The 23,571-nt window shown below is 20.6% G+C and overlaps 3 protein-coding genes across 7 annotated transcripts in view; 1 reads left to right on the top strand and 2 right to left on the bottom strand.

The window, feature by feature from the left end:
* Positions 1-1,220: 1,220 nt before the first annotated feature.
* LOC122498575 lies at positions 1,221-7,849 on the bottom strand. Of its 2 annotated transcripts, XM_043606380.1 has the most exons (7): positions 7,822-7,849; positions 6,999-7,101; positions 3,242-3,403; positions 2,946-3,075; positions 2,374-2,441; positions 2,035-2,203; positions 1,221-1,652 (listed from the first exon to the last, which is right to left on the bottom strand). In XM_043606380.1, exons 3-7 carry the CDS (start codon positions 3,377-3,379, stop codon positions 1,609-1,611), a joined length of 549 nt encoding a protein of 182 aa, XP_043462315.1. In that variant the 5' UTR covers positions 3,380-3,403; positions 6,999-7,101; positions 7,822-7,849; the 3' UTR covers positions 1,221-1,608. The 2 variants fall into 2 exon arrangements, with proteins under 2 accessions (XP_043462315.1, XP_043462307.1); XM_043606372.1 differs by lacking the exons at positions 6,999-7,101; positions 7,822-7,849 and adding an exon at positions 5,709-5,837.
* Positions 7,850-12,909: 5,060 nt separating this feature from the next.
* On the bottom strand, positions 12,910-17,370 carry LOC122498589. 2 transcript variants are annotated; one of them, XM_043606400.1, is made up of 3 exons: positions 17,236-17,370; positions 16,816-17,053; positions 12,910-14,313 (listed from the first exon to the last, which is right to left on the bottom strand). In XM_043606400.1, exons 1-3 carry the CDS (start codon positions 17,368-17,370, stop codon positions 14,258-14,260), a joined length of 429 nt encoding a protein of 142 aa, XP_043462335.1. In that variant the 3' UTR covers positions 12,910-14,257. The 2 variants fall into 2 exon arrangements, with proteins under 2 accessions (XP_043462335.1, XP_043462327.1); XM_043606392.1 differs by having other exon boundaries at positions 16,804-17,053.
* LOC122498560 (DNA ligase 3) overlaps positions 17,287-23,571 on the top strand; it is a 50,895-nt gene continuing 44,610 nt past the window's right edge. For all 3 annotated transcript variants that reach the window (XR_006301243.1, XR_006301244.1, XM_043606355.1), the window contains exons 1-2: positions 17,287-17,424; positions 22,196-22,237. The gene's annotated coding sequence lies outside the window, so the exon portion shown is untranslated. The remainder of the gene's footprint in view (positions 17,425-22,195; positions 22,238-23,571) is intronic.

A 23,571-nucleotide genomic window follows, 5' to 3' on the forward strand; every position in this document is an offset into this window, starting at 1 on the left:
AATATTATTTAAAAAAAATTTACAAAATTAAAGTCAGTGAAAAAATTAGTAGATTTGGCAACACTGCTTGTTCTGTAGACAACTTCAAGATTAAAGATGACAGTTGAATAAAAAGCGTTTAAAAAGGCGGTATGATTGTTAAAATAGTTATCATTATACGTTATAATTATGTGTACACATTTGTTATCAATTATATTTTCGACGTAATATTGATTACGTGTTCTTCATTACATAGGTATAATTTTCTAAGAAATTTTTGTAGTTTTTCTGTATTTATTTTTCTTTTCACGTTTTAAACATATGTTTGTTTTTATTGAACTAACCTATATTTTTTACAGTGTCTGGGTTTAAATATGATTTACAAAATACAATATTTCTTTTTAGTAATTTGCAATACTCTTTTTAATGACTTTTTTTATGTTGATTATTTATTAAATAATAAATTAAATATAATTTAGCGCAGAAAGTTGTAACGTACAGTACCGTCCGCAATTGTCAGTCCACCCATTTTTAAAGGAATGACAAAAATTTTTTAACATAAAATTCATGAAAACTAAAATTTTTTTTGGTTTATATTTTGAAAGACGATAAAATTTTGAAAAGAATAAGACCTTACAGAAGTCATTTGGCCAAAATTTGTAGAAGATATTCCTAAAAATCGTCATTTTCAATGTTTTACAAAAATTTAAATAACTTCTAAAATAATGAACGCTTTTTAATAATCTTAGGCTTATTTTAAAGGTCTTTTTCTACGGAAAAAGAATTACTTATAGGCATTAACCTGTCATTTTTAACCTGGAATAAGCATGACGTCAAAATTGGACAAAAAAATTGGAAAAATTTGAAATCAATTTTTTGTACTAAAAACTATTCTAGAACATATATAAAACATGATATGGTGTAGATTTTTCAAGAAAATTTAATAAAAATATATGTTTGAATTTCAAAAATTATTTTTCTTTTAATAATATTATTTCAAATTTTTTGAATTTTTTTGTCAAACTTTGACGTCATGCTTATGCCAAGTTAAAAATTACAGGTTAATGACTATAAGTAATTCTTATTCTGTAGAAAATGGTCTTTAAAATAAGCCTAAGATTATTAAAAAGCGTTCATTATTTTAGAAGTTATTCAAATTTTTGTAAAACATTGAAAATGACGATTTTTAAGAATATCTTCTACAAATTTTGGCCAAATGACTTCTGTAAGGTCTTATTCTTTTCAAAATTTTATTGTCTTTCAAAATATAAACCAAAAAAAATTTTACTTTTCATGAATTTTATGTTAAAAAAATTTTGTCATTCCTTTGAGAATGGGTGGACTGACAATTTCGGACGGTACTGTATTAAACATTTATACTTTTTGTACTCATTATACATTTTCAAAACATTCGTACTAAAATCATACTTGCACTCTTATTAAAATAAATATATTTATAAATTATTATTTTTTTAATGGAAAATCTTAATACTGTGAACTTTATATGACTAAAGTCGTTATTCATATGATTTTTCAAGTCAAAATTTTTTATGTCAATTTTTCATGTCAAAAATTGACCTTTTTCTTAAATAGAAATAAACTAGCTCAAATATAAATAAATATTGATCATTACCGACCCATATTACAGATTTTAAAATGACAGGGATGCATATCTGAAACAAACGTAATAATTTATAATTTCTACAATGTTTTGAAAGGACGACAATTTTTTAATATAATATAATATATAAAAAATTTGGTATATTTAAAAGAATAAATAATATGAATAAATATTTGTACTGTCTGTAAAATTTTCTATAAATATCAAATTCTATTTTGATAAAATTTAAATTCTTATTTTTCTCTATTTAGTGTTTTTATTTAAATTAAAAATTTGTAACTTCGTTTTATTAAGAATTTATTATCAATTAGAAAATTAAATTTAAAATAATTTTAAATGTTCATGAATGAAAGGTTATTTTCTTTATTAACTGGCTTAAATAAATAATTAAGTAAATGAGACAATTTGAAAAATTTTTTTTAATAAATACTTACAGTCGAATGACCTATGTTGGTTATTTGTAAAAGGGCGTATCACTCTTTTTTGTAAAAAATGCGACTCTTGACCCTCTTGACTAACGGCGTCTCTTGATTTTGATAATATTGTTTCGGCCCTTGTTTGATTTGGAAGGTTTTGATTATTTTGATAACTTTCCCTATTTTCCTTTTAAAAAATAGATTTTTTGAAAAATTTCGTTTCTTTTTATACTTTATAATTAGTTTATAGAAAATAATTTTTTTTTAATTAAAAATTGTTTGTAATTAAACAAAAGAAATTATTTTATACTAATTGATAATTTAATTTGATTTCTAGGAAAGAAGAAAAATATTTACCGATTCCTTGGAGTCTACGATTAGATTTGAGGCAAGGTTACAAATTTTAAAGTGACACGGAGTCATATCTGAAAGAAACATAATAATTTATTAGTTTAAATGGTGTATTTTACAATTTTGCAAAGGTAAATTTTGTAAATTTATTCTTAATTTAATATGTTTAATTATTACATTTTTCCTTAGGTATTAAATATCAGAATTTTCGTTAAAAATAATTTAATTTAATTAATATGCGAATCAGTTTTCTGAATAGAAAAATTCGAAAATTTACACATTTAAAATAATAAATAATAGGAACAAATATTTGTACTGTCTATAAATTTTCTATAAATATCAATTTCTTTTTTGATAATTTTTGTATTGATAAAATTTGAATTCTTATCTTATTGCTGTGTTAACTCTTTTTAATTTAAATTAAAATTTTTTAACTTAAGTTTATTAGCTGAATTAAAAATTAAATTTAAAATAATTTTAAATTTTCATGCACGAGAGATAATTTAATTTAATAACTAGTTTGAATAAATAATTAAGTGATTGAGATATATCAAAAAAAAATTTTTTAATCTACTTACAATCAGACATTCCACGGCGCGACCGTCTTTTTAGCAATAAATGTGTCTTTGTATTCTCGTTGCTTTTTTGATTTTGAACTTTGGCATCTATAATTATCTCTCTTTGATCAGTAACACTTTCCATATTTTCCTATTAAAAAAAAAGGATTTCTTTTAAAAATTTCTATTTTTCCTTTCATATCACAATTAGGTATTATAATATAATTGATTGCAAAAATAAAAACAAATTATTTTTATTGAATAGAACATACTAATTGAATTAAAATTCATTTCTAGGAAATAAGAAAAATATTTACCAACACTTTTGGATCTTCAATTTCAAATGAGACTACTGGTACTGATATAGCATTAACACAGTGATTATTAATTAAAAATAATGCAAATGCTATCGGAAGACACGTACCTGTCTTACTTTTGCCGACTGAATAAATCATTGTTCGTCACGTTATTTTTGAATACTGGAATGTCATGAAAAAAATGAGCTACATTTAATCGGTTAGTAGAAAAATTAATAAATATTTGTAAAAAAACAAACAAATAATTTTTTTAAAATAATTATTTATTTTATTTTATTCATTTATTCATTTAAATTATTTTAATTTATTTTTATTTATATATTTATTTATTGATTTATTTATTCATTATTTCAGAAATAGTTGAAATGTATTCGAAATAATATAATTTTATTTTCAAAAATTTGTAATTTTATTAATAATGAGTTTTTCTTTTCTTATTTCAATATTCTTTATCAAAAGAGTAATTTACCTATAAAAGGTCAATTAAACTATATAGAAATAATTTTTTTCTAATCATCATTTATATAGAAGGTAACAACTCGAATATTCGACTTAGTTCACAATCGATAATAATAGGATGTGTCTTTGTTTATACATGTGTTTAAATGTTTAAATAATTGGTAACATTGTATGGGATCTATTTAACTTCTGGATAACGTATTATTAGTATTCTTAAAAGTTAAAAACAAATTTAAATAAGATTAGCGTTTAGTATAGACAATAAATAAAATATATACAATGAATTGTGTAGAAAATATTATTTACATAAGCAATTAAGTAAATTCATACGCAATGAAATTTGTTATTTACTAAAAGTTTTACGGTGTCAAGGAAAGGACAAAACTTAATTAATTGTAAAATTTTCTCGATATAACAATATCTAGATAACAATGTTATTTAAATAACGTTATCGAAAATAATGTTCAAAATAATTAAATTTTTTGCGAAAAATTTAATTAAAATATTTTTAAAAATAATTCACGAGAAAAAATAAGTTCACGAGAAATTTAATTAAAATAATTTTAAAAATATTTAAATTCTTATAAAGAGTTTTATCAAATTTTTTGAAAAAAAAAATTGAATTTCTGTAAGGAATGTTATAATTATAATATTTTTTGAATCATTCAATTCTTTCGAGAAATAATTATTTTGATTAAGGGCATTTGAACCTTGATGACGTTACAGATTGTGCAAAGCATGTGTGACGTCATCAAGGTTCAAATGCCCTTAATTATGAAAATAATTGAAATCTGGTTAAGAATTTTATTAAAATTCTATTAAAATTAAATGACTTCTTCTAAAGAATTTATCAAACAATTTTTTAAATAATTGAATTTCTGTAAAAGAATTTTATTATTTAGGAAAAAAATTAAATTTTTTCAAAGTATTTAATTACATTTTTGTTTCTTATAAAAAATATTATTGTAATTTTTCAAAATAAAAAAAATTTTTGCGAAGAACTTGATTAATTATGAAAATAATTCAATTCTCATAAATAATAATTTTATCAAAAATTTTCAAAAAATAATTGAGTTTCTGCGAAGAATTTTATTAAAATTCGCTAAAATAATTAAATTCCAGCGAAAAATATTATAAATTATGAAAATAATTGAAATTTTGCTATAAGAAAAATAGAATTGAGTACCTGCATGCAACAACTCGCCGAGCGCTCGGACGCAAGCGCTAGTAACAGTCGGGGAGCAGTGAGCGCCTCTGCGCCACTCACTGCCACCCGACTGGTATTAGAGAGTGCGTCCGAGCGCTCGGCGAGTTGTTGCATGCAGGTACTCAATTTATTTCTTGATGCTACAAATTTTGTTTTACATCTCTTACAGCCTTCAATTTTGCTATAAGAATTTAATTAAAATTTTTGCAAATAGTTGTATTTTTTTGAAGAAATTTAATTTAAAATTGCATTGAAAATATTTTATTTCAAAATAATTAAATTTTTTGGAAGAATTTTTTCCAATTTTCTTAAACTAATTGAATTCTTTTGAGAAATTTTATTGAAACTATATTGAAAATTATTGAAATCCTGCGTTGAACTTTATTATAAGTTTTTGGAAACAATAAATAATTAGTAAATTAGTTAATAACTGAAATTTTTTAAAATTTTGATTCTGAAATTATTCGAAAATTGAAATTAATATTTGAAAATAATAATTTTTTTTTAATTTTCTAGTTAAATAATAATTAAATTTTTACCTTGTGTGAAGAAATAATTTTAATAAAACAATTACCCAGATATTTAATACATTTTTTTGTTATAATAATTATAAAGTTACCATAATTTGGAGATTTAATTAATTGATTGAAATAATTAGTATCTATTAATTAATCTTAATTAAATAATAATTATTATACTTTCCCTCGAATAAAGAATTAATTGAAGTTAGATTAATAAAATGAATAATAAAAACATAAAAATGATAAAAATAACAAAGTTTCATATTTTTTAGATTCTCACCCGTTGAAAAATTTTAAGGATCAAAATAATATTGACAATATTCTTTCACTGAACTCTAAATGTAAACTGATTTTTGAATGAACTAACTGAAAGTTGTAATAGTTTTGAAAACTCAAAGTCACATCCCTGCCAGAAATCTCCAAGGTACAAACATCTTTGATTTAATAGCATTTTAATGAAGAAAGGTGGAGAGAAATAATTTACAAAAGGAACACTTCACTAATGAGTCATTAATAGTAAATTTCAACCTAATTGATTAGAATTTCACAGAAAAAAAATATATTTTGGAAATATGTTACAAAATCTGTTTTTTTTTTGTTAACTTTATAATTATTCGCATAAAAGAGTTTTCTTTTTAAAAATGATTAATTTATTGAAATTCAATTAAATTAATAATAATATTAGATAAGCGAAGATTAAATTCAATTTAATTAAATGAGATTTAATTAAATAAATAAAATTAAATGAAATAATTAAATAAAAATTAAAAAAATAAAAACACGACAAATGAAGTACTGAATTAGACTTTTAATAGCTTTTTAATTAATTTTCCGAAATGAAAAGTGTTTAAGAACTAAAAAGAAATGTATGTATTATACACAAAGTATATTGCTATCAGTAAAAAATAATCTTCTGATAAAATTTTGTTAAAAAGCTTTGTTGTTTTTTTTAATAACTTCAAGAAACTTCGTTTTTAAAAAAAAGTGAAGAAAGAAATTCTGTTATTTATTTTTAATGACACTCTAAATTTATACATCACTTCGTAAAAATTGTGAAACTTATTAAAAGTACACGGTATAGAAGAAATAAAATATATTTAAATGTCGATAATGTTTGCAGATTTCAGGTAAATTGATAAAAATTTCGTTTTCATTATTTATCGAGTCAATGTTTTTCTTTAAATAAATAAATAATATTTATCCAACATTTAAAATAATAGACGAATTTCAATAATCTTGTATTTATTTGTTTTATGTGTTTGAATTTCTTTTTAGGTAAATAAAGTAATAAGGTACTAAGAAAAAATAAATAATAAAATAATAAAATAGTAGACAATAAAACAGTAAAGACGATATTAAAAATATTTAACGATTTTTTCTCCATTTTTTGCAATTCACTTTTTTCTGTTTTTCTGTAACATTCTATAAATATTGTTCTTGAACGTTTATATTGAAAAAGAAATTAATAATTATAAATAAATATATTAAAAAATAGAATTATTAATTTTTTATCAACTAATTAATTTATTAATGTAATCTTTTTATTTTTAGATAAAATTCTAAATCTTACTCAAGAGAAATTACTTCCAAGTCTGCGAATATAGTGTTTGTTCGAAAAGTGAAAAATGAATATTTTTCCTCCGTATTAAATATCTTCTAAATTTTCAGGTAATCTAAATGAAAATATCCATTATAATAATTATATAAGTAATAAGAAGTAATAAATTAATTAAATTCGAATGAGAAGAAGTACAAATACTATATTAAATTCACAATCAATTAAACTAATTTTTAAGTATAATATTCTGTTAAACTATTTTCTTTATTACAGTTCTATTTTAATTTTTTCCAATAATTCAATTTTAATTCAATCAAATTTAATAAAATTGTCTTTTAATCTTAACAGAGATTTAAATAAATTAAAATATTGACAACATTACCGTTATTAGATAAATTTTAATGATTTAATTACATATTAAACTAATTATTTGAATATCGTTTCCTTTTTTTAATCGTTTACCAAGAAACAAAAAATGTAATTATGATATTTAGTCAAGAAGTAAACGTATTATATGATTTTAATTTACACGTGTACAAGTGGTATAGAATTTTAAAAATGTTGACGTAATAAGTGACATTAAATTTGAATTAAATTCCAAAGAAAATACTTAGATTAAATATTAGGCCCTTTTGTTAGAATTAATTTATGCTTTTACGCACATACTTTAAAATTTTTCTTTTCAATTTGAATTAATTAGGTGAAAATCTGACTGCGGTTGATGGAAAAAATGAATATTATCGTATTTTCAAATAAATCTGAGTTTATAATTATTTTTCTATTTTCTATCATTTATTTCGGTTTTTTTAAGAATTGAACTCCATTTTTAATTTACCTCATTTTTGTGTGCTTTTGTTTAATTATTACGTAATAAACTCTGCCTTTTAATTTGTTTAAATACAGCAGGACAATCCTGGAGATTTCAGCACGTTTCCAAATCATTTCCATCGTCTTCAGTGGTTTTTGACATAATGATGATTTTCACCCAAATGACAATTAAAATAAGACGTAAATTAATTTCTTATTGGAGCAATGGTCCTATTTTTGGCTGATGAAATTGAATAAAATTCTACAACATGCTGAATTATGGAAATTTCTCAAACTATATGTAAGTGAATTATTTTTTGACTATTTAAAAAAATTTTTTTACACGATTTTGTCGAAAAAAAGAAAAAATTTTGTGTTTTGGAAAAATAATTTATTTAAATATTTATACAAAAGTTTAGAGTTTTAATAATTCAAAATAATATATACGTGACTCTCAATAATTATCTACAAATTTAATTTTGTATCTTTATTTATCTTAATAGAAGAGAGAAGAGAAAAAGTTATTATTTTTAATTGTAAATTTAATACTTAAAAATTCCAAAAATAATTGAATTCAGAATTGAATTGATTGTTAATTAAAAATGCAATTATATAAACAATTAATTGAAAAAATACACTTATTGAATAAAATTATATTAATGAATTCGATTTTCAAAAATTTTAATGAAACTCTTCACGAGAATTAAATTATTTTTATAATATAAAAAAATTCTTCGCAGGAATTCAATTATTTTCAGTTCAATATAAATAGAGAAAATATTTAATTATTTTTTGAAGATTTTAATAAAATTTCTCGCAAATATTTAATTATTTTCACAAATTTTAAATGAATTCTTCTCAGGAATTCAATTATATTAAGTACAATAATTTAAAAATTTCTCGAAAGGATTTAATTATTTTTAAAATTTGTATTAACATTTTTTTAAAGAATTCAATTATTTTCATAAATAATAAAATTTCTTCGTATGAATTCAATTATTTTCAGTAGAATTTTAATGAAATTTCTCAAAAGAATTGAATTTTTTAATAATTTCAAATTCAAAATCTAATAATTATTATTTTCGAAAAATTTTTAAAAAATTCTTTAGAAAAATTCAATTATTGTTAAAAAAGTAATTAAATAATTACCAATGAATTTGTATCTACTATTTTGAAACATTTTAATGAAATTCATCCTGAGAATTAAATTATTTTTTTGAATAATAAAATTCTTCGCAGGAATTCAATTATTTTCAGTTCAATATAAATAGAGAAAATATTTAATTATTTTTTGAAGATTTTAATAAAATTTCTCGGAAAAATCCAATTATTTTCATAAATAACAAAGTTCTTCCATTGAATTCAATTATTTTTAGTAGAATTTTAATAAAATTTTTCAATAATTTCAAATTCAAAATCTAATTATTACTTATTATTTTTAAAAATGTTGATAAAATTCATTGTAAAAATTCAATTATTTTTAAAAATAAAAAAATTAAATAATTACGAATGAATTCCAATTTAATATTTTGAAAATTTTTAATGAAATTAATTCCGAGAATTAAATAATTATTTGAAATAATAAAATTCTTCGCAGGAATTCAATTATTTTGAATACAATATAAATAAAGAAAATATTAAATTATTTTTTGAAGGTTTTAATAAAATTTCTCGCAAAAATTCAATTATTTTCAATAAAATTTCTCAAAAAAATTCCATTTTTCAAAAATTTCAAATTTAAAATCTAATTATTATTATTTTCAAAATTTTTAATTAAAATTCTTTGTAAAAATTAAATTTAGAGTATTTTTAATTTTTAAATTTAGAAATCAATTCAAATTTCCATCTAGGGGGGAAGATATCTTCCTTATCGACATTACTTTTTGACAGTTCAGTTATTTCGATGTGATGTTTATAAGAAATATTATTCGCAGTTTTTTTAAAAAATTTTTTACTGATCGTGACATTTGGAAGCAATAATTAAATCCAATACTATATTCGAAACAGAAAATTTAACTTTTAACTGAAGAATATTATACAAAATGTAAGTACTTTATGATTATCGTAATTTGTAAATATTAAATACATAAATTTTGAGGTTAAGTTCCATGTTGTTGATCTGTTAGATCTGTTACACAGTTTTTAAACGTTGTAAGTAAAATACTTACAGTAAACATAATGTTAAATAATATTTTTCATTAAATGAGTATAGAATTTTTATTTAATAATTTATAATTATTATAAATTATTTTTCCATGCGTGTAGTGTTCATAGGGTTCATAGTGTTGAATTTTTATCTAAAAAGTCTAAAAGTTTCAAATTTTACCAAATAGATGGCAGCTAGTGACATTTTTCATCACCACTACAGTTGGTAGTAGTCCTGCTTGTAATTAACTTCACGTCTCTATGGCACACTGAACTTGCAGAAACTTGTTTACTTTCTAGTATTTTAACGATTTTAACTGATTTTAACCATTAATTTAATTATTTTCCTTTCTTTGCGTTATGTATTCATTCATTATTTCCTTATCTTACGTTCTTTACTATCCAATTGAGTACAATTCAATGAAAGTGAGTATTATTCAAAATTTTTTTTTTATATTAATAATATACTGTCAAATATTTTTAAATACGTTCATTTTTTATTAATTAAAGTTTTTACAAAGGTTACGTCAACATTTCATACAAACATATTCTTAATATTCATGTACAATAAATAAATTAAATATTTTATTCATTTTTCTTGTAACTTGATGATGAACAACTATTGGAATGGGAATTTTTTTTTCATTTATTTTTACAATGAAATCGGTGTATGTTCTTATGAATATTTAATGTATGCACTTAGTCAAAAAATGTTGCAGGTACAAGACATGAGTTATTTATATTTTCTCTTGTAAGTACGTGTCAATTTATTTATATAAATAATATAAATTAAATGGATAAAATATCGCCAATAGGAAACGGTTTTTAAAATAAATAGAATTTAAACTGTGATTTTTTAATTCAAATAAATTATTTATCAATATTCAGGACTTTGCTTCAAGTCCGTAAAAGTCCGTTATTTTGAAGAAAGGTCCGTAAAGTCTGTAATTTCATTCAAAAAGGATGAAAAGTTCGAAAACTAGTACGATATAGTTTGGAGAATTTTAGAGAAATTACAAATGATTGCAGAAATTCAATTATTTTTAAAAGTAATAAAATTCTTCGCAAAAATTCAATTATGTTCAAAAATTTTTTTTAAATTCTCGTCAAAATTTCAATTATCTTTAGATTTATTAAAATTCTTCTCCGAAATTCAATTATTTTCAAAAAATCTAAAAAAAACATTGTCAACATTTCAATTATTTTTATAAATAAATAGCAAAATTCTTCGACAAAATTCAATTATTTTCAAAAAATTTTATAAAATTCATTAAAAAATTTCAATTATTTGCATAATTAACAATACTTATCACACGAATACAATTATTTTCTAAAGTAATAAAATTCAATTATTTTCAAAAATTTTAATAAAATCCATTGCAAAATTTCAATTATTTTCAAAAGTAATAATATTCTTCGCAAAAATTAAATATTGTTCAATATCAACTATTTTCATAAAATTTACCAAAAGAATTTAATTATTAAAAAAAAGAAAATTCAATAAGATTCTCCAAAAACTTTTAATTATTTTCAAAAAATAATAAAAATTTCACAAGAATTTCATTAAGGGCATTTGAACCATTATGACGTCATAGTTTGTGCAAAGCATTTGTTCTAAAGCCATGACTTCATAATGGTTCAAATGCCCTTAATAACAAATATTTTTTTATAAATTTCTTCGCAATCATTCAACTATTTTTATAATTAATAAAATTTTTACCGCGATTCAATTATTTTCGTAAATAATAAAATTCTTTTTAGGAATTTAATTATTTTCAATGGAATTTTAATCGAATTCCTCGAAAAAATTCTTTAAAATTTTTTAAATTCTTTTTAAAATGTTTGAATTTTTGCTAAAATTCTGATATTTTTGAAAATAATTGAATTCTTGCGAAGAATTTTATTAAGACTTATTTGAAAATAATTGAATCTCTGCAAAGATTTTTATTATTTTACGAAAATATTTAAATTCTTGCGAAAAATTTTATTAAAATTTCTGAAAGTAATTGAAGATTTACTAAGAGTTTTGTTATTTTTAATTTATGCCAAGAATTTTATTAAAATTTTTTAAAATAATTGAATTCCTGTTAATTTTTTACAAGAATTCAATTATTTTTGAAAATTTTAATTTAAATTCTTCGCAAAAATTCAATTATTTTCATAAATAATAAAATTCAATGCAGAATTTTTAATTATTTTTAATAAAATTTTAATCAAATTTCTCGAAAAATGTAATTATTCCTAAAAATTTTATTAAGATTCGTTGATAGAATTCAATTATTTGAAAATTTGTTGATAACGATTTTTTATGGGAATTGAATTTTAAGAAACGTTCAATTATTCAATAAATTATTTACCTTTTATTTTAATAATTGAATTCTAGTATAGAATATTCTAATAAAAATTGATTTTCATTTCATGAAAATGAATTTCAGTTAAAATTTTAGATAATAATTGAATATTAAAAGAGCAATATAGCGTGAATTTTAAAAAATAATTGAATTTTGTAATTAGTTTTTTTTAAAAAGTTTAATTGAGTTTTTTTAATATTATTTTTAGTTTCTATTTTCTAATATTTATTTAATTAAAGAATTTACGAATAATTGAAATTTCGTAAAACTGAATATTGCGTAAAGAAATGAATTTGAAAATTGACAAAGAAGTTTTTCGAAAATTATTAAAAATATTAATTGAATTGATAATGATTTTAATTATTATAAATTATTTTTATTATTAATTATTATTAATTATTATAAAACATGAAGAAATCAATGATTTCGAGTTCTATTCTATTCTATTTTTGTCAGTTGGTCCGTAAATGGTCCGTAATTTTTAATTTTTGGTCCGTAAAGTCCGTATTTTTAAATACTTTCACTGCTTCGAGCCCTGAATATTTTCGCTTATGATTTGTTTTCTGGAATGAAAGAAAGTACTTGGGGGGGGGGGATTTTTATAAATAGAGAAAGCGAAATTAAATAAATAGTTTTTTTATATATTCAAAAAAGACGGATATGACGACATTGTTCTTAAGCAAAATAATTTAATACGAAGGATGCTGGCATTTAAACTCTTTCATTTTTCTCATTCATTTCATTCATAAAATTTACATTTTCATGAATATAATAATTGAAAAAATAAAAATTGTTTTTTTGAACTCGGCTTAAAAAAAAATTCTTATATCCGCACACTTTGTGCCTCGTCGTCAGTCTCAAGGCATTTTTCAACCTTTCGTTCTGTTTATTATTTTTTTTTTCTTTTTAATTCTCTTCAAAAATATTGACACTTCTTTGGTATGTGTAACAATTATCTAATACCGAATTAAATCTCAAGTCCTGCCAATTGCACCCTCCAAAAAACTATATCTAGAGAATAAATTAAAATTCGAGAGATTAGACTATAACATCGATTGTGGACAAATTTTAAAGAAATTGTTTTCGACCTTTCAAAAAGAAATTATGAGAAAAAAAATGGGTTGAAAACAAATTCTTTACATTTGAACATACTGTGAAATACTAGATTCATTATCGTCAAGAATTATTTTCTTGTTTCGCGTCTTAACATTCAAAGACATTCTTAAGAAAAATTGTTATTTAATCGGTAACTTTTGTTTCGTTAGTTTTTTTTTCAAAATTACACGATATTTTCTAGAATTTCTTAAGAATTGGTCAATATCTTTTTTCGTTAAGCAGATTTTAATAATGTTCTACAATTCGTTGTAACATTTTTTTTCCTAGTTTTTTTAAATAATTTTCTTTTTTTTTTTGACAGAAGTCCTGACAATCCGCACAAAGTTTAGGACCATTATTCAAAAATTAAAATCTACAAAGAGCTGGATTAAATAAGAAACTTTTGTTTTTCTTTAAAATATTTTGATTTAATTATTTATCATTAAATTCTTTTTTTTTTTTTTTTTTTTGATGAAATTTTACAGATGAGCCTAGCTTTGTGCTGATGTCGATACGTTCTTCTGATCACAAAATAGGAATGACACAAGTTTTGTATTGAATTCATTTTTTCTTTTGTTTTTTTTTTAACAGAAATTGAAGATCTTGAGGGAAATTTAAAAAAAAATGATTAAATTAAAAAAAGGGCTGAAAATCTGCTAAAAATTTTACTACACTTCGTCGAATGAAAATTTGTCTTTTTTTACCAAAATTCTTTTTAGCAAGGTCTCTTTGTTAGAAAAAATGGATTAATTTAAAAAAAACGATGCAATTTCGAAATTATAAAGTTCTTGAGGAAAAGGAAAATATTGATGATGTTTCGATGGAATTCTTGTTAATTGAAAATCAATGCATCGTTAGTGGAGAATTTTGTTTTCATAACTGTCGTTTTCGTCCCATATTGCAAATCTTGAAGTGACAGAGAGTCATATCTGAAACAGATGTAAAAAAACTATTGTTAAATTAACGATAATTTTTGTTTTCTAATTCTAAAAATTGATACAAATTCTGACAATCAATTACAAAACTGTGGTTTTAGATTTTTTTTGAATTCTTTTAGTAATTTTGGTATTAGGAAAATTTTAAACTGACTTTATTTTTTTTTCAAATAACAATTTATTTATAAGAAATTAAATTGAATTGAATTTTATTTAAATTTTTGTAAAATAAAATTAAATTCTTATCAGAATTTAATTAGAATTTTTTTAAATAATTTAATTTATACAAGAAATTTTATTAAAATATTGAAATTAATTGAATTCTTTCGAAGAATTTCATTAATTTTTTTAATGTAATCGATTTTGTTAATAATTATAGTTAATAATTTTATTCTTACATTTTATTAAAATTATCGATAGAAAATTAAATTCTACTCGACCATTTTATTAAAGTTTATGTAAATAATTAAATTCTTTTGAAGAATTTTTTCAAGTTTTTTAAAAATAATTTTCATTAAAAATTATGGAATTTTACAAGTAATTTCTTTTAAATAATTGTGCAACTTAATTATTATAATTAAAAATTTGATTATTGAATTTTATGAAATTTTTTGGGAAAATAATTTAATTTTCTCCATAATTATTATTATAATATCAATAGAATAATTGAATTTTTTCCACAATTATTATTTTTGAAAATAATTGAATTCTTTGGAGAAATTTTATAAAAATTCTTCTGAAAATAATTGAATTCATACGAAGAAATTTATTTTTTATGAAAATAATTTAATTCTTTAGAAAAATGTTATTACAAGTTTTAAAAATAATTGAATTCCTGAGAAGAATTTTATTTTTGATAAAAAATAATTTAATTCTTGTGAAGAATTTTACTATTCATAAAAATAATTGAATTGTTTCGAAGAATTTCATTAAAATTATCGATAGAAAATTAAATTCTATTCGATCATTTTATTAAAGTTTATGTAAATAATTAAATTCTTTTGAATAATTTTTTCAAGTTTTTTTAATAATTTTTATTAAAAATTATGGAATTTTACAAAGAATTTCTATTAACTGTTTAAAATATTAGTGTAAGATTATAATTTGATTAAAAATTAAAAATTAAATTTGAAAATTAAAATTAAAAATTAAAAATTTGATTATTGAATTTTATGAAAATTTTTTGGAAAATAATTTAATTTTTTCCATAATTATTATTATTGGAAAATAATTGAATTTTTTCCATAATTATTATTTTTGAAAATAATTGAATTCTTTGGAGAAGTTTTATAAAAATCCTACTAAAAATAATTGAATTCATACGAAAAAATTTATTATTTATGAAAATAATTGAATTCTTATAAAAATGTTATTAAAACTTTTAAGAATAATTGAATTCTTTATAAAAATTTTTAAAAATAATTGAATCTTTTGGAAAATTTTTTTTATATAAATTTGTACTAATTTAATTATTATTTAATTTTTTCTTTGATAATTATTATAATTTGTTTTATTAATAATTTTTTCTCTAAATTTAAATTCAATTTTAAATATCAATAATCGAAATATAATATTTTTTCCCCTCCAATAATGTTAAGATTACTACAAGAATTCCAAAATTTTTTAATTTACACAAGTAAAAAGAATCGAAGTACATTAAAAATTTCGAAATTCTTTTTTCTTCGTAAATACAAATTGCACTTTATTTTTTCGAATGAAATTGTTTAATGCACATAATAATAAGGAGACTGTATATCGGCTCACTGGCGCCGATAGCAAGAGACTTTATAATTTGATAGAGACAATCGAAAGCTCAATAAAGTTTGCGACATCCTTTTTATTTGTAATACAAAAGAGTCAAATTGATCTGAGATCCTGACGTCACGATAGACAAAAGGTGTTTGAAATGTCAATTGATGCAATTGACTAGATCGTTTTATATTTCTATTCTTAATCAAGCTTGTAAGAATATTTCGCTCAGCGTATCACCGATTTACGTAATTGAAAATCGATAGATTTTTTTTCCTTTTCCTATTCTCAAAACACAAAAATTTTCTTTGAGAAAAAAAAATTGTATTATTCCAATTTTTAATCCTTATTATTATAAAATCCAATCTTTTGTTTGCGAAATCAAAAAACCTTTTTCTTTCTTGTAATTGATATATCTTTAAATATTTATAAATATAAATTTTCTGAAATTTGAATTGTTTTAATTTTTGTTAAAATTTAAGTTTTAAACAAATTTATCAAATTTGTTTTTTTATTTTTTACTTTTTTTTATTTTTTTAATTTAAATTTATTAAAATCACATATTAAAATATAATTTTTTTGTTTAAATTTCGAATTTCTAGCTTTATTTCGATAATTTGAGGGAAAGAATATTTTTTTTATTGAATTGAAATAATTAAAAAATTATAAATATTTAAGTAGAATTTGACAATTTTTTTTTTTTTTTGGTGAAAAAAGATAAAAGCAATACTAAACATTTTTTCTTACAGGTACGTTTCCCTCCCGTGTGTTGTGGTCCAGGATTAAATATTGCACTGGGAACGGGAAGAGTTTCTGTATCTTCCATGGAGAATTCCTCTTCCAACATTGTTTCATGACCTCTTTCACTTCGAGCTTTAGCATCAAGTATCGCCTGAATGGCAATTTGTTCTTCGGTAAGTTCTTTTTCCTGATCAATTACTTCCTGCTTATGCCTCACAATAGTTCGTAATCTTTGGAGAAGTACCTTCAAAGGAAGAGGAAAAATGGTTAAAATTTTCATTTTCAATTTTTTTACATCAAAATTAACTTTAGTTTTATTTTTGAAATTTATTTTAATTTTAAATTATTAATTTTTAAATAGAATGATGATAATAATAATAATAAAAATGAATTGTTTTTATTTCAGAGAAGAAAGGAAATATTTACTAGTTCTTCTGGATCTTCAATATCGTAAGAGGCTGGTTCTGGTTTAGCGATGACAGCGTGATTGTCAATCAAAAAGGACACGAATAGTGCCAGAAGACACAAACCTGTCCTACTTTCGTAGATTCTTCCCTTCATTACCCTGTTACGTATGAGCACTGAAACATCATAAAAGGAAGTCAAATTTATTCGGTTAGTTCTTCGAATTCAATTTTTATTAAAATATTTTTCCTATGACGGAGAAAAATTTACTTCTCTATTTCTAATATTTTCATTTTCGAAAGAAATAATTTAATAATCAAATCAGGGTGGCCGCAAGTCAGAGAAAAACTGGAAATCAGGGAAAAGTCAGGGAATTTTGGTAAAAAAAACCACAAATTAAAAAACTTTGATACTTAAATGTAAATTCAGTTTTTTATTTAGACGTTTTTGTAATATAGCTCATTATAATGGTGCCGTCACATTTTTTATAAGTTTGGACCTTCTTACGGACATTTCAATGTAGAATATTCAATAATTCAAAAATTTGTTAGTCAGGGAAAATAAAAAATTAGTCAGGGAAAAGTCAGGGAATTTTGAAAACAAAATTTTGCGGCCACCGTGGTCAAAATTGGTCAATGGGAAAATGTAAAAACAAAAACAGAAGTGAAATCTTTCGAAGTAAATATGAAAAAACTTGAAAAATCAAAAAAAGAGCATTCAAAGATAATGAAATATTTATTTAAAAATATTAACTAATAAAAATTTTAAAATACGAAATTATTATAATATTAAAATAATTAATTTACTATTATTAAATTTAATGAAATGATTAATTTATTGAATTATTATAAAATAAAAATTTGAAATCAAAGTTTTTCTAAATAATTAATTTAAAAAGAATTTAAAGAAAAGAATAATAAATTTTATTACATTACGAAAGTATTAAATAATATTAAAAATGATTATCAATAAAGATAATCAAGAGAATTTTAATAATTAACTACTTCGGTAAATTTTTAGATTTTTGCCTTTGCCATTTGTGAAGTTAATAACAAAAATTTTAATACACTTACATATTTTACGTGATTTTAAGAATTTTTAATATTTTCTTTTTCTTTTTAATTGAAAAATTAATTTACTGTTGGGAAAAGTCAAATATAAAATCATCGAGAGGGAAATATTAAACAAATATTCATAAATAAAGTTACAGAAAATACTCAACAGTAGACCATAAATTGAGTTTATTATTAATAATTAATGAAGTCTATATGAATCAGTAAAATTTTTTGGAATAAAATACAGGTTTTTTTGGGCTTATTATTTACGCTCACGTATGAAACAGGGAAAAGTCATTTTAGTATAAATAAATTAAAATTCGGTAAAGTGAAAGAAGAAATAAAAGAAAATGGAAATAACATTAATGTTACACTTCTTTTTAGTCTTTATTTTTCATACGTAAACTTAAATGAGAAAATTAATAAAAAATTATGATTATCTAAGAAATGAAAAATATACCAATTTTTCTTTTTTTTTTTTTATTTCTCAATAACGATTTCGTTCACGAAATTTATAAGTTTCTTTTGGAACAAAAAACAATTTGCGTAATTCCTATTCCTTAATCACAATTTTTGTAGAAAATTCTCTTATTTTTGAAAGGAAATAATTTGCACCATTTCTATTTCCCAATTACAATTTTTTAACAAAATTTACTTATTAAATAAATAAATAATATAACATAGAAATTACAATTTTTTTAGAAATAAAGGAAATTTTTTTTTGAATTTCGATTTGACAATTACAATTTTTAATTGAAAATAAAATGGAGAATATTAAAAGATTCTTTTATTAAAATAAATAAAAAAAAATTGTCTTAATTTTATGTCCCTAAAGTTTCGAACGTTCAATTGAACGACGATATTTTTATTACTTCTTTTAATCCGAATTTTGTTTTTAAAAATATTGGTTTTTATAATTAAAAAATATTTTTTTAGCCAAATAAATAATTATTTACAATATTTTTCCATTTCAGTCTATTAATTTTTTAAAATATTAGAACACAAAGTCAAAAAAATATTTCGTTCATTTGAACGTTCAAAACTTTAGGGAGAATTTAATTTTGATTTGTCAGCATATTTTTTTGTTACAAAATTTTTAGTATCTTATGGAAAACAATTTCTATAAATTCTATTTTTTAATCACAATTTTTAAAGAAATTATAATTTTTTAGAAATTAATGGAAAGAATTGGAATTTCTATTTCATAATCACAATTTTTATACGAAATCCGGTTGTTTTTTTTTAAAAGAAAAAATAAATTTGGATCATTTATATTCTTAATCAAAATTTTTTAACAAAATCTCTAGTATTTTTAGAAATGAAGGAAAATTTTTTTAGAATTTCGATTTGTCAATTACATTTTTTTTACAAAGTTTTAGAATTTTTCTGCAGAATTTCTATTTCTTCAGAATTTTTTAACAAAATCTCAATAATAGTTCTTTAATAGGTATTAATTAATAATTAATAAGAATTAATTACTTAGTATTTTTAATGATGTGCACGCGCGTATCTTCCATTGTATTATATTATTTTTTACATTTTTTATTAAATCAAAAATAATGTTTAATAATTTAAAAAAATTATTGATTTTATTTCATTTATTTATTTTTAGGTACTTTTTTTTAAAATTAAAAAATTTGCTTAATTTCTTATTTTTTAATCACGATTTTGTAACTGTAATTAAATTGGCTTAAAATAAGTGACAAAATTTAAAAAATCGATTGTTAATTTCAATTAGCCTAAAAAATATTTCAGATGAAGGTCTTTTTAAATTTATTTTCGTGAGTTACGTGTTTTATAATTTTTTCTCGCGAATAATATTTTTTAATTAAAGAGCCATGGAATTATAAAGTTAGATAATTGTAAAATACAATTTTTAATATTTATTTTCTTACTTATTTTTATTTAATATTTTCTTATTATTTTTTAATAATAAAGTACTAAAAGGGTTGAAAGGGTTTTACATTCTATATAATTATTATTAAGAAAAGAATTATTCGTGAAAGTCTCTGTTATACATATTTATTAGAAACAATAATATGAATTATTCCAAGTGATATTTTTAATTAAAAAATTTAATTTTCAATTGAGATAATTAGTACAATTATTAATTGTTAATTGAAATAATCAGTTTAAAATATTTTATGCAAATTATACGAAAAACTTTTTTCTTACTTTCGCAGACTTTTGATCTGTGATACATGATTTTTTTTTCTTTCACAAAAGAAACTGTATAAATTATTGATGAAGTCAGCGATCTTTGGTGAAGTCGAATCTTAATCTCGGAAACGTGAGAGAATTATTAAAAAGAATTGGTAAAACTTTGATGCTCGTCTTCTTTTATTTTACACACGAATTTGTTCTATCAATAATACATCTGGATTTATTGGAATTGGAAAAATATTTTTGACGTGTCCAATAAAATTGTCGATTATAGATGATATGGGGGAAATCTATGTTCTTTGCAATTTGATTTAATTGTTAATATTGTTATTATGAAATATTATACTTTCCGCCGAATAATTCATATTATTGTTTCAATAATATATATAATTATAATTTAATTTACTAATTTTTAATACTAATTTAATACTAAATTGATAAATTAGAAAATTCTTAAATGATTCCTTATTAGAAATCAAAGTCGAGTGTCGTACTTATAATTTTGTTCTACGTTAAAATGAACGACGATATTTTGTTAATTCTTTTAATTTTAATTTTTTTTATAAATGAAATTCTTTTATTCAATAAAAAATTAATTCTGAAGTAAGAAAAAATTTAATTTTTATTATTTTTCTTTTGAAAAAATATTTAAAAAGAAAAAAAATTCGTTCATTTGAACGTTCAAAATTTTAGAAAAATTTTTTTCTTAGATTTTTTCTTTACAATTAACTGCATAAAATTTACCTTGTTTTCTATTTTCGAGTGTTATAATAATTTCTTTAAATTTATAAAAATAGAAAATACCTAATATCTAATAATAAAAAATAATTTAATTAAAAAAAATTGTTTGTAGGTATTTTATTTTGACTTTTTTGTATTATTTATTTAGTGAACGTTATTATTATTTTACGATTTTAATTGTAATTTAATTTTACTTAGTTTAATAATTAAATTTAATAATAGTATTAATTTAATGTAGTTAATAATATTAGTTTAGTTTAAATATTAAATTTATTTATTTATTTATTTGAAAATTGAAATAATTTTAAATAGTTGTGAATTATTATTATTTTTTTTAAGTTTTTGTCTTTATGATTAGTTATTTTCATGTTCCGTAGAGGGAAGAATAGTTTTTTTTTATTATCCTGACAGGTGAAATGTTCCTTAGTATTCGTTTGAACTTTGAAACTAATAGACACCGCATATATTATTCTTTTGTAACACTTCCTAATTTTTATTGGCAATTTGCTTATAGAAAATTTCTATAGAAATTCATCGATTTTATTATTATCCTTTAGGTCGATATTTTGAAACTTTTGTTTACCCTTTCTTTTATTGTTTCAAATTCTCACAAATAGAATAAAAAAGCACCACTTCATTAATTTTTATATAGACACTTTTATTTATTTAACCAACACTGTAAATTTATTTTTATTTGAATATCGTTTTGATAAAGTTTCTTATAATTTTCTTTTGATTCCTATTCACTCACAATCTATTTTCTTTTTATTTATACTTTTAAGACACTTTCACTTTAGAAATCACTATTTTCGAAAAGAAAAATGTTTTTAGAAAATAATTAAAATTAATTAAATTAAAAAAAAATAAAAAAATGTTTATGAAATAAAAGGAAATAATAAATAAAAAGAAAGAACAATATATAAAGAAAGAAAGAAAGAAAGAATAAAAGAAAATAAAAGAAGAAAGAAAAATAAATAAGTATATTTAGGAAGAAAATTAATTGTTAAATTCTTCTTTTTCAGATTCTCCTACCTGTTGCAAAATCCAGTGGTTCACAACAATTGGTAATTAATATTCACTCACTTAATCAACGATTGTTTAATTTTCAAATTGAAAGTTTGAAAATTAATTTTTAAGTTAAGGGACTTTTTGGGAATGCTGATTGACCAAAGAATGAGCCGAGAGGGCTGATAGTTTTCTCTTATACCCCGCGAGAATTTCCACCACTCGTTTTTATTCTCCTACCACCTGTAGGAACGATCATTTAAGGGTGGTCTCGCCACCTAACCGCGTAAACCACCTACAGACGTATCGAGACACGAGGAAAGTGTCCACTCTTTCTCACACGTGTCATCATTTCTTCGCGTGTTTCTTTCATTCACTTCTTTTTTAGTGTCTATTTCTCTATTATTCAGGCAACATTCTTCTTTAATGTACGTCAAAAAATAGTTTAATATTTAATTTCAATTCTATTATTATTTAAATTCTAACTTTTTGAATTATAGACAAAATTAGAAATTTTTTTTTTTTATTGCATTTTTTATGGATTTATTTATTATTGAACGACATTTTTTATTTTATTCAACTTTCAACTTTTAGAAGTTAAGTAAAACTTAAAAATTATTATTTTATATTTTTTATGAATTTATTTATTATTGATTGCCATTTTTTATGTTATTTAATTTTTAACTATTTTATAAATTTAGTCATAATTGGAAATATAGTATTTTATTTTTATTTTTACTGCTATTAACAATAATTTTCTGATCTATAATATTTAGTAATTTGCAAACAATACATTTTTTTGTCAGCTGAGAGAACTTTCATTTATTTTTCAATTTTTAGCACAAAATTATTATTATTATTTATATTATTGAAATAATTCCATTGATTTGTAAAAATTTCTTTGAATTTTTTGAAGAATTTATTTCAAACTTTAAATATAATCGTGATGGTTAATAATTGAAATTAAACATTTTTGTTTATTGAATTTTATTAAAAGTTTTAGAAAATAATTAAATTCTTCCCAGAATTTTATTATAATTTTTTTAAATAATCGGATTCAATCGAGAAATTTTATTGAAATAAATTGAATTCTTTAATTTTTAAAATAATCGTGTATGTTGATAATTGTAATTAAAAATTAAATTATTGAATAATTGAAAATTTATTGGAAAATAATTAAATTTTTTGGAAATAATGGAATTGTTTAAAAAATTTTTTTTGGAAATTTTGAAAGTAATTGAATTTTTTAAAGAATTTCTTTTAACTTTTTAAAATAATCGTGTTTATTAATAACTGTTAATATTTTTATTATTAAATATATTATTAAAATTATTGAATTGAAAATTAAATTCTGTCAAAAAATTTTATTAGAGTTTTCGTAAATAATTTTATT

This window comes from Leptopilina heterotoma, unplaced genomic scaffold (genome assembly GCF_015476425.1).
Source record: "Leptopilina heterotoma isolate Lh14 unplaced genomic scaffold, ASM1547642v1 Lhet_10, whole genome shotgun sequence".
NCBI classification, from domain to species: domain Eukaryota; kingdom Metazoa; phylum Arthropoda; class Insecta; order Hymenoptera; family Figitidae; genus Leptopilina; species Leptopilina heterotoma.

Bases quoted from the DNA above. Each gene is read 5' to 3' on its own strand.
- LOC122498575 (XM_043606380.1), bottom strand. From the start codon at position 3,379: ATGATTTATTCAGTCGGCAAAAGTAAGACAGGTACGTGTCTTCCGATA. The intron at 2,442-2,945 runs GTAAGTAGATTA...TGTTTCTTTCAG, and splicing joins GCGCCGTGGAATGTCTGATT to ATATGACTCCGTGTCACTTT. The intron at 2,204-2,373 runs GTAAATATTTTT...ATTTTTTAAAAG, and splicing joins TCGTAGACTCCAAGGAATCG to GAAAATAGGGAAAGTTATCA.
- LOC122498589 (XM_043606392.1), bottom strand. From the start codon at position 17,370: ATGAAGGGAAGAATCTACGAAAGTAGGACAGGTTTGTGTCTTCTGGCA. The intron at 17,054-17,235 runs GTAAATATTTCC...CTTCCTTTGAAG, and splicing joins TTGAAGATCCAGAAGAACTA to GTACTTCTCCAAAGATTACG. The intron at 14,314-16,803 runs GTTTAGTATTGC...CATCTGTTTCAG, and splicing joins ACGTACCTGTAAGAAAAAAT to ATATGACTCTCTGTCACTTC.